Here is an 11,252-nt window from a genome sequence, read left to right on the forward strand (position 1 = left end):
CCGACGATCGAATCTCGGGCAAGTAACATACCGATGACAAAGGGAACAACGTATGTTGTTATGCGGTCTGACCGATAAAGATCTTCGTAGAATATGTAGGAGCCAATATGGGCATCCAGGTCCCGCTATTGGTTATTGACCGGAGACGTGTCTCGGTCATGTCTACATTGTTCTCGAACCCGTAGGGTCCGCACGCTTAAGGTTACGATGACAGTTATATTATGAGTTTATGCATTTTGATGTACCGAAGGTTGTTCGGAGTCCCGGATGTGATCACGGACATGACGAGGAGTCTCGAAATGGTCGAGACATAAATATTGATATATTGGAAGCCTATATTTGGATATCGGAAGTGTTCCGGGTGAAATCGGGATTTTACCGGAATACCGAGAGGGTTACCGGAACCCCCCGGGAGCTATTTGGGCCATAGTGGGCCTTAGTGGAAAAGAGAAGGGGCTGCCCTAGATGGGCTGCGCGCCACCCCCTTCCCCTAGTCCTATTAGGACTAGGAGAGGTGGCCGGCCCCCTCCTCCTCTTTTCCCCTCCGAGGAATCCTAGTTGGACTAGGATTGGAGGGGGAATCCTACTCCTAGTGGGAGTAGGACTCTCCTGCGCCTCCCCCCCTTGGCCGGCCAGCCTCCCCTCCTCTCCTCCTTTATATACGGAGGCAGGGGCACCTCTAAACACACAAGTTGACACAAGTTGATCCACGTGATCGATTCCTTAGCCGTGTGCGGTGCCCCCTGCCACCATATTCCTCGATAATACTGTAGCGGAGTTTAGGCGAAGCCCTGCTGCTGTAGTTCATCAAGATCGTCACCACGCCGTCGTGCTGACGAAACTCTTCCCCGACACTTTGCTGGATCGGAGTCCGGGGATCGTCATCGAGCTGAACGTGTGCTCGAACTCGGAGGTGCCGTAGTTTCGGTGCTTGATCGGTTGGATCGTGAAGACGTACGACTACTTCCTCTACGTCGTGTCATTGCTTCCGCAGTCGGTCTGCGTTGGGTACGTAGACAACACTCTCCTCTCGTTGCTATGCATCACATGATCCTGTGTGCGCGTAGGAAATTTTTTGAAATTACTACGAAACCCAACAGTTAGCAATTGCCGCATTTTATGATTATGAAATTTGGCAGATGGATGTCAAAACTGCATTCCTGAATGGATTTCTGGAAGAAGAGTTGTATATGATGCAACCAGAAGGTTTTGTCGATCCAAAGGAAGCTAACAAAGTGTGCAAGCTCCAGCGATCCATTTATGGACTGGTGCAAGCCTCTCGGAGTTGGAATAAACGTTTTGATAGTGTGATCAAAGCATTTGGTTTTATACAGACTTTCGGAGAAGCCTGTATTTACAAGAAAGTGAGTGGGAGCTCTGTAGCATTTCTGATATTATATGTGGATGACATATTACTCATTGGAAATGATATAGAATTTCTGGATAGCATAAAGGGATACTTGAATAAAAGTTTTTCAATGAAAGACCTCGGTGAAGCTGCTTACATATTAGGCATTAAGATCTATAGAGATAGATCAAGACACTTAATTGGACTTTCACAAAGCACATACCTTGACAAGATTTTGAAGAAATTCAAAATGGATCAAGCAAAGAAAGGATTCTTGCCTGTATTACAAGGTGTGAAATTGAGTAAGACTCAATGCCCGACCACTGCAGAAGATAGAGAGAATATGAAAGATGTTCCCTATGCATCAGCCATAGGCTCTATCATGTATGCAATGCTGTGTACCAGACCTGATGTGTGCCTTGCTATAAGTTTAGCAGGGAGGTACCAAAGTAATCCAGGAGTGGATCACTGGACAGCGGTCAAGAACATCCTGAAATACCTGAAAAGGACTAAGGATATGTTTCTCGTATATGGAGGTGACAAAGAGCTCATCGTAAAAGGTTACGTTGATGCAAGCTTTGACACTGATCCGGACGATTCTAAATCGCAAACCGGATACGTGTTTACATTAAACGGTGGAGCTGTCAGTTGGTGCAGTTCTAAACAAAGCGTCGTAGCGGGATCTACATGTGAAGCGGAATACATAGCTGCTTCGAAAGCAGCAAATGAAGGAGTCTGGATGAAGGAGTTCATATCCGATCTAGGTGTCATACCTAGTGCATCGGGTCCAATGAAAATCTTTTGTGACAATACTGGTGCAATTGCCTTGGCAAAGGAATCCAGATTTCACAAAAGGACCAAACACATCAAGAGACGCTTCAACTCCATCCGGGATCTAGTCCAGGTGGGAGACATAGAGATTTGCAAGATACATACAGATCTGAATGTTGCAGACCCGTTGACTAAGCCTCTTCCACGAGCAAAACATGATCAGCACCAAGGCTCCATGGGTGTTAGAATCATTACAGTGTAATCTAGATTATTGACTCTAGTGCAAGTGGGAGACTGAAGGAAATATGCCCTAGAGGCAATAATAAAGTTATTATTTATTTCCTTATATCATGATAAATGTTTATTATTCATGCTAGAATTGTATTAACCGGAAACATAATACATGTGTGAATACATAGACAAACATAGTGTCACTAGTATGCCTCTACTTGACTAGCTCGTTAATCAAAGATGGTTATGTTTCCTAACCATGGACAAAGAGTTGTTATTTGATTAACGGGATCACATCATTAGGTGAATGATCTGATTGACATGACCCATTCCATTAGCTTAGCACCCGATCGTTTAGTATGTTGCTATTGCTTTCTTCATGACTTATACATGTTCCTATGACTATGAGATTATGCAACTCCCGTTTGCCGGAGGAACACTTTGTGTGCTACCAAACGTCACAACGTAACTGGGTGATTATAAAGGAGCTCTACAGGTGTCTCCAAAGGTACATGTTGGGTTGGCGTATTTCGAGATTAGGATTTGTCACTCCGATTGTCGGAGAGGTATCTCTGGGCCCTCTCGGTAATGCACATCACTTAAGCCTTGCAAGCATTGCAACTAATGAGCTAGTTGCAGGATGTTGTATTACAAAACGAGTAAAGAGACTTGCCGGTAACGAGATTGAACTAGGTATTGGAATACCGACAATCGAATCTCGGGCAAGTAACATACCGATGACAAAGGGAACAACGTATGTTGTTATGCGGTCTGACTGATAAAGATCTTCGTAGAATATGTAGGAGCCAATATGGGCATCCAGGTCCCGCTATTGGTTATTGACCGGAGACATGTCTCGGTCATGTCTACATTGTTCTCGAACCCGTAGGGTCCGCACGCTTAAGGTTACGATGACAGTTATATTATGAGTTTATGCATTTTGATGTACCGAAGTTTGTTTGGAGTCCCGGATGTGATCACGGACATGACGAGGAGTCTCGAAATGGTCGAGACATAAAGATTGATATATTGGAAGCCTATGTTTGGATATCGGAAGTGTTCCGGGTGAAATCGGGATTTTTCCGGAGTACCGGGAGGTTACCGGAACCCCCCAGGAGCTATATGGGCCTTTATGGGCCTTAGTGGAAGAAGAGGGGAGGCAGCCAGGGCTGGGCCGCGCGCCCCTCCCCCCTAGTCCGAATAGGACAAGGAGAGAGGGGGCCGGCGCCCCCTTCCTTCTCTCTCTCTCTCTTTCCCACCTCGCGAGTCCTATTCCAACTAGGATTGGGGGAGAAGTCCTACTCCCGGAGGGAGTAGGACTCCTCCTGGCGCGCCCTATGTGGCCGTTCGGCCTCCCCCTCTTGGTCCTTTATATACAAAGGCAGGGGCACCCCAGAGAGACACAAGTTGATCCACGTGATCTATTCCTTAGCCGTGTGCGGCGCCCCCAGCCACCATAGTCCTCGATAATATTGTAGCAGTGCTTAGGTGAAGCCCTGCAGCAGTAGTACGTCAAGATCGTCACCACGCCGTCGTGCTGACGGAACTCTTCCCCGACACTTTGCTGGATCGGAGTCCGGGGATTGTCATCGAGCTGAACGTGTGCTAGAACTCGGAGGTGTCGTAGTTTCGGTGCTTGATCGGTCGGATCGTGGAGACGTACGACTACATCAACCAAACGCTTCCGTTGTCGATCTACTAGGTATGTAGATCATACTCCCCCTCTCGTTGCTATGCATCACCATGATCTTGCGTGTGCGTAGGAAAAATTTTGAAATTACTACGAAACCCAACAGTATTCACACATGTACTAAGTTTCCGGTTAATACAATTCTAGCATGAATAATAAACATTTATCATGATATAAGGAAATATAAATAACAACTTTATTATTGCCTCTAGGGCATATTTCCTTCAATTGTCTTCACTGTCCTCCTCTTCCTCCTATTCAGATATAGTTGACGGCCTCTGCGTGCCAATAGACTGTCCCTGTAGCAAAAATTTGCCCACCACAGAAGTGATCCCCCCACCCTGCTGAAACAAAGACCCAGAGGGGTCCATTCTATACCTTTTTGACAGAGATCAAGACAAACTGTTATCAACAGGAATAGAATTTTGGCTTTTCTGGGGGGGCACCCACCACAATTCTTTCGAACTCATAAAAAATTTATAGAACTTGTCACCAAGGGTGCCTTCAGCCGATGGAGGGATTTTCTCAGCATCCCTACACCCCAATGATTACCCACAAGTATAGGGGATCACAACAGTTTTCGAGGGTAAAGTATTCAACCCAAATGTATTGATTCGACACAAGCGGAGCCAAAGAATATTCTCAAGTATTAGCAGCTAAGTTGTCAATCCAACCACACCTGGAAACTTAGTATCTGCAGTAAAGTATTTAGTAGCAAAGTAATATGATAGTAGTGGTAACGGTAGCAAAAGGTAACAGTAGTAAAAGTAATGTTTTTGGTATTTTGTAGTGATGATAGCAATAGCAACGGGAAAGTAAATAAGCGAAGAACAATATATGGAAAGCTCGTAGGCAATGGATCGGTGATGGAGAATTATGCCGGATGCGGTTCATCATGTAACAGTCATAACCTAGGGTGACACAGAACTAGCTCCACTTCATCAATGTAATGTAGGCATGTATTCCGAATATAGTCAAACGTGCTTATGGAAAAGAACTTGCATGACATCTTTTGTCCTACCCTCCCGTGGCAGCGGGGTCCTTATGGAAACTAAGGGATATTAAGGCCTCCTTTTAATAGAGTACCGGAACAAAGCATTAACACATAGTGAATACATGAACTCCTCAAACTACGGTCATCACCGGTAAGTATCCCGATTATTGTCACTTCGGGGTTAACGGATCATAACACATAATAGGTGACTATAGACTTGCAAGATAGGATCAAGAACTCTCATATATTGATGAAAACATAATAGGTTCAGATCTAAAATCATGGCACTCGGGCCCTAGTGACAAGCATTAAGCATAGCAAAGTCATAGCAACATCAATCTCAGAACATAGTGGGTACTAGGGATCAAACCCTAACAAAACTAACTTGATTGCATGATAGATCTCATCCAACCCATCGCCGTCCGGCAAGCCTACGATGGAATTACTCACGCACGGCGGTGAGCATCATGAAATTGGTGATGGAGGATGGTTGATGATGACGATGGCGATGGATTCCCCTCTTCGGAGCCCGAAACGGACTCCAGATCAGCCCTCCCGAGAGGTTTTAGGGCTTGGCGGCGGCTCCGTATCGTAAAACGCAATGAATTCTTCTCTCTGATTTTTTCTCCCCGAAACACAATATATAGAGTTGGAGTTGGAGTCGGAGGAGCTCCAGGGAGCCCACAAGGTAGGGGGCGCGCCCCCACCCTCGTGGACAGGTGGTGGGCCCCCTGGCCTTCATCTTTTGCAGGTAGTTTTTATATTTTCCAATAAGTTGCTCCGTGAAGTTTCAGGTCATTCCGAGAACGTTTGTTTCTGCACATAAATAACACAATGGTAATTCTGCTGAAAACAGCGTCAGTCCGGGTTAGTTCCATTCAAATCATGCAAGTTAGAGTCCAAAACAAGGGCAAAGGTGTTTGGAAAAGTAGATACGACGGAAACGTATCACCCAACAAGATACACGGAAACCCGGGCTTATGCAGTGTTGCCATATCAACTTCCAAAGTGACACTCACCAGACCACCAGCATAGGAAACATGCTCTGGACACCTCTTGTCTAATGGAACATTCTTCACAGGAACCCAAGCTTTGTGCATATCCCTTTTGGCACCCACACAAGCAGACCAAGATGAAATGTTAACCACAACAGCCCCGTCTTTAATAGGAAGACGTTTAGCAAAACAACAGGTGCATTCAACATCCTTATGATTAGGAAATCACATGGTATATTGAGTGGGACTAATAGGACGAGCAGTACAAGTCCACCGAACTCTGAAGAAGCCATTGAACTCAGTCTCTAATTCCTTTGCAGTGGTAAACCCCTCCAACACAGTAATGACTACCAATGTTGTTCCTCTCTTTCACATTCTTCCTTATGCACAAATCTGGGAAATAGAAGAAGCCCTCGCCCGGGGACTGGAACCCACACATAGCAGGAATACACTCCCATGGCCGCAATGCTTGGCACAGCTGCGCCATGTGCCCAAGCTTCCCACATCGATCACAATGAATAGTAGGCCAACGAGGAGTGAAATGATCTAGAAGATTGCAGTTAAAGCAGAGCTCCTGGTTGATTGTGTTGCCTTGAAAAGGAGCAGGTGGTGGGATCTGCCCCTTGCACTTGGATGTCGCACCCCCTTGCTCGTCGACTTCACCGGATCCGCCCAACGATCCAGGCCCCCGCCACCGAGGTTTTGGCCGCCTCCCAACGATCATCGGGTTCCGATCCAGATGAACTGCGCTAGCCTCCGCCCAACGACGGATTCGCCCCCAGACACTACCAAACCAGGTTGCGTCCCTGGCCGCCAGCCTGGTAACGCCCACCATGATTCCTTCCCGTGCCAACATCCTTATGCCCCCCCCAAACTTCCCACCGCCGCGATCCCCCATCACCGATGAGCTGGATCTTGCAGCCTGATGAGACAAGAGAGAGGGACTGGCCACAACTTGAGGAAAGGATCGCTCGTCGTTGTCCAGCTTGCCCCGCCACCACCCAAAGGAGTCGAAAATGTGGATGGGATCAGAAACCCTAGACCTCCGCCATAGGTGGCCAAACTATGGTTCGAGGTAAGAATCGCCCGCGATGTGATGGGAGTGCGAAGTGACCGAGGTGGAGTCCAACCCCTCCCCCATACAGCTCACCCGTGGCAAATCCTCTATGGGGCCCTCATGGCGGTGGGGCGGACCAGGACCCAGAATCCCCCCCACCAACCAGAAGCTGCGACCGCCATGGCCCAGCTGTCATACGACTAGCTGGTGCTGACGTAGTCGTGCATGGCGGACCGGATTCGCATGGCGAGGGAATCCTGTGGTCAACTCTCACCAAATGACAAGGAAACTGCATGACTACCTTCCTGTACCGCCTCGCCCTCACACAGCCTGTGTGCATCCACCGTCACATCGTCGACGTTGAGGAGCACCAGCTTGAGCGCGTCTTGCGGGAGAATCAGCAGTTCATGATCGAAGGGGATAGTATGCCGAGATCGAAGATCCATGACCAACGAAACCTCCCAACGCCTGTCGTGCGCGGCCATCCCTCGCGGGGTCAGAGAGGTACTTTCTTCATGACCACCATCGCCATGAGTTATTGCTTCACAGATTTGAGGTGACATGGCATGGCAACTTCTTTCCAATAAGACGGCGAGTTAGCTTAAGTTTTACCCGATTCTTCCTCGAGGGCTGGGGTTTCACTCCTTTGCCCCGAAGACAAGTACGCTTAATTTGTGGCAAGCATTTTAACCTTGTCTTGTATCTATCTTAAAAATATGAGAGGTTTACAGGGATGGCTCCATGGAGGTGGGGAACGGTTGAGGGAAGGCAGCAACGCTGGTGTGGGCCGCGGGAGCGCCATCTCCCACAGGTGGTTGTGTCTAGCGGTCCGAACGAGGGAGCTAAGTACCCAATCCAAAACCGTTTATACAGCATCGCTCTACTTATATGCGATATACTCTCATCTTATATTTGTCTAAGTTCGAATGTATCAAATCACATTTTAGTATTATATACATCCATATATAGATAAATTAAAACAAGAATTTTAGTACAAAGGGAGTACTAAACTTATTTACGTGGCAAAGAAAAAACCTACTCCCTCTGTAAACTTTTATAAGAGCGTTTAGATCACTGAAGCAGTGCATTTGCTTACAGAGGGAGTAGTATTTATCAGCTATATGCACAAAGCCATGCGGTACTCCACATCTATGAGGTTGAGAATTTTGAGCACAAGTTCCAGCCATTTTAACAGCTTATGAGCTGTAGCTTTCATTTAATTAGAGCAAAGCTATCATTTCACATAGATCTTGACATGCATCTCGAAGCTGCTTTGCTTACACAGGAATTACGTGGGAAATCCATTGCCCGTGAAATCTGCAGCTTCTCAGAAGTAACTCGTAGGACAGACAATTGCCCAATCAACCAAAAGCAAATATATCCAGCAGCATGTCGAGAATGAAATCAACCACAGGAAATCTTTAATGTTAACCACAGAGAAGTTCACACTCCGCGGAGCAAAAAGAGAACTACTCAGTACCAAAACATTGGGAACAAGCATAGATACTAAGAACTGGCTCAAGCTTCTGCTCAGGAAACAACAAGCGCTCTAGTAACCACCCTTGAGATCGTTGACGACGTCGTACGGGATGGGGGTGACCGTCTCGATGGTGGTGCCCTCCACCATGAACCCAGGCTTGGGGCCTGCTGGCTGCCTCTTGGTGCTGATGACCTCACCACGCGCCTTGGCCTCCGCCTTCAGCTTGTCGTTGTTGAGCTTCCTCTGGAGGAACTCCTCGTTGCACCTGGATGGCTGCACGTGCTCCACACGCACATGGATCCTCTTCTTGATGATCCTGTTGCCAACCTGATGACAGAGAACACATGTTACAATCTGTGTACAGAGCACAGACATATATGAAACCACTGATACATAGTACAGGGCAACATTTACATGTAAAAGGCATGACAAGCAAACACTAATTTAGATGTATAACACAAAGTAGTTTACAGACAAGGAAATGCAGAAATAATATTGGGACCAACATCAAGTGATGTAAAATGTGGCTTACTGTGGTCTACCAATCCAAATGGATAAAACAAACAACTACTACCAACGAGAATCATTAGAGAGCTAACATTTACCGTGTACAAAAATCTTATCAGCATACAAAGATGAGCCATGAAATGCATCCAAACTACTACATATTAGACAAAACAAGCCATGAAATGCATCCAAACTAGGACACATTAGATGAAACGGGCTAGGATATGCAACCCATATGCAACATTACATGAAACAAGCCAAGGTATCCACTAAATAAGAAAACAGATGTTTATATGTGTATCATCCAATTAGGCTGTCATAACTGCTACAGGTAATGCATGCAGTCAGAGGAAGCCAGAATGAAATTTTAATGTATGCCCATCACACGAATCGTGCGCCACAAAAACCTCTCCCGTGGAATACCACGCCTTCCCATAGCTGAAGGGGGAAGCGCTCGGCCTAGGGCATGTGTAATCAAACAGTTCAATCTAATCCATTCTCAAGATGCAGCATAACATAACAGGACATCAAATCATTGCAGGACATTACAGAAATGTGTAGCTATGCAAGCAAATTGACAAACAGGAAAAGTAAGCAAGACAATCTATAAGAGTAACAACATATGAACATGATCTGAAGAGTTCATCACAGGCACACATAGCAATCTATCATAACAAATCAAGCAGAGAAAAGCATTCTAGTATACTAGACTGAATTCGCATCAAACGAACCAAGAGATTTGGTGACCTTCAGAATCTCCGGCCACAGACCAGATTTACGTGTCCCGTCGGTCAAGATCGCAGTATCGCCCTAGGAGCACAGATCTAACAAACCCAACGACCACAGATGAAGAACAGAGAAGGTATGGGGCTGGGGAATTATACCTGCTTGTTGATCTCGACGCCGATGGCGCGCTTGGTGACGTTCCAGACGCGACCGGTGCGGCCGTGGTAGAACTTGTGCGGCATACCCTTGTGGACGGCGCCGTTCACCTTGACGTCGACATGCTCGCCGACCTTGTAGGTGCGCAGGTAGGTGGTGAGCGGGATGTACCCCTTCTTGCGGAAGGGCCGCGCGAACAGGTCGCGCGTCCGCGACCGCAGCCCGTGCCCCGCCGGCATCTTCCCTTCCTCCTTGCCTTCTCTACCTGCGGCTGTGCGGCGGCGGCGGCGGGCGGGGGAGTGTGTGCGGCGCTAGGGTTTCGGAGGATGGAGGTGCCGCGTATTTATAAATGGGTCTCGGGCCGCTCTGCCGGATGCGATGCTGGGCTAGGTTTTCGTTATTTCTGTTGGGCCTGTCATGGGTTGCCGTGAGTGCAGAGTTGTAACACTTTGAGTCCAACATTGCAGGCCGGTTATTGGGCTAGGATACAACAAAGACATAACCTTCCCTAACAAAAATAAATAAAGACTTAACCTTTGTTCAGAAAAAAAAAAAGACACTTAGGTCCAGTTTTTTTTACGATTCTCCTAGAATCCTGAGAATCGGGCATCCCCTCGGGTTCTTTCAAAATCTTGAACCTGTATTTTTTAGTCATCCTAGCTAGTTAGGGTATAAATAGGTTGTCAAGAAAATACGGGTTCAAGATTTTGAAAAGAGTCTAGGGGAGGTTCGATTCTCAATATTTTGGGAGAATCGGCCAAAAGAACTGGGCCTTAGTCTCCAAGCGAATTTTAGCGCCATGTGACAAATGAACAACCTACCTCAAGACAACCACATGAATCACCTCCAAAGAGAGGGACTAGCCCGGTGTTTCCTCCTCACCATAACAGCAAGGGAGAATACTTGATGCTCCCATGGCTTAGGTGTTATCGTGCCCAGATGTTAGAAAACTTAAATTATGATGCATAAAAAGTTTGAGAAACAATTGTGGATGTTCACTAGATGGGTGTTTATAACCCATAAATTTTCCAAATTCAAGCTAGAAATACACATCGGTATAAAAAGAGACAAATGTGAATGTATAGTGCCGTTTTAGCTTTTGTCTACTCATGACTTTATTCACGTTGGAATTGTCTTTTTAAATATTTTATGTTTTTAATTGGAGTTAAATTTTTAGGGTTTGTACACACTTATCTTGTGAACATCCACACTTTTTTGGATTTTTCTAACACTCCAAATTTGAGTTTTGTGGCATTGGAGCATGGTAGCATGGAAGTCGTGGGAGGAAAACTCACCC

General features: G+C 46.5%; 1 protein-coding gene across 1 annotated transcript; it reads right to left on the reverse strand.

Moving 5' to 3' along the window:
- Positions 1-8,447: 8,447 nt before the first annotated feature.
- Positions 8,448-10,285, reverse strand: LOC119304113 (60S ribosomal protein L21-2-like). The gene is made up of 2 exons (XM_037581275.1): positions 9,958-10,285; positions 8,448-8,893 (listed from the first exon to the last, which is right to left on the reverse strand). The coding sequence occupies exons 1-2, from the start codon at positions 10,192-10,194 to the stop codon at positions 8,636-8,638; spliced, it is 495 nt and encodes a 164-aa protein (XP_037437172.1). The 5' UTR covers positions 10,195-10,285; the 3' UTR covers positions 8,448-8,635.
- Between the last annotated feature and the right edge of the window lie 967 nt (positions 10,286-11,252).

Source organism: Triticum dicoccoides, chromosome 5A, assembly GCF_002162155.2.
Source record: "Triticum dicoccoides isolate Atlit2015 ecotype Zavitan chromosome 5A, WEW_v2.0, whole genome shotgun sequence".
Classification (NCBI taxonomy): domain Eukaryota; kingdom Viridiplantae; phylum Streptophyta; class Magnoliopsida; order Poales; family Poaceae; genus Triticum; species Triticum dicoccoides.

Excerpts from the sequence above, each read along its gene's own strand:
- LOC119304113 (XM_037581275.1), bottom strand. The coding sequence starts at position 10,194 with ATGCCGGCGGGGCACGGGCTGCGGTCGCGGACGCGCGACCTGTTCGCG. Across the intron at positions 8,894-9,957 it reads GCGTCGAGATCAACAAGCAG|GTTGGCAACAGGATCATCAA; the intron begins GTATAATTCCCC and ends CTCTGTCATCAG.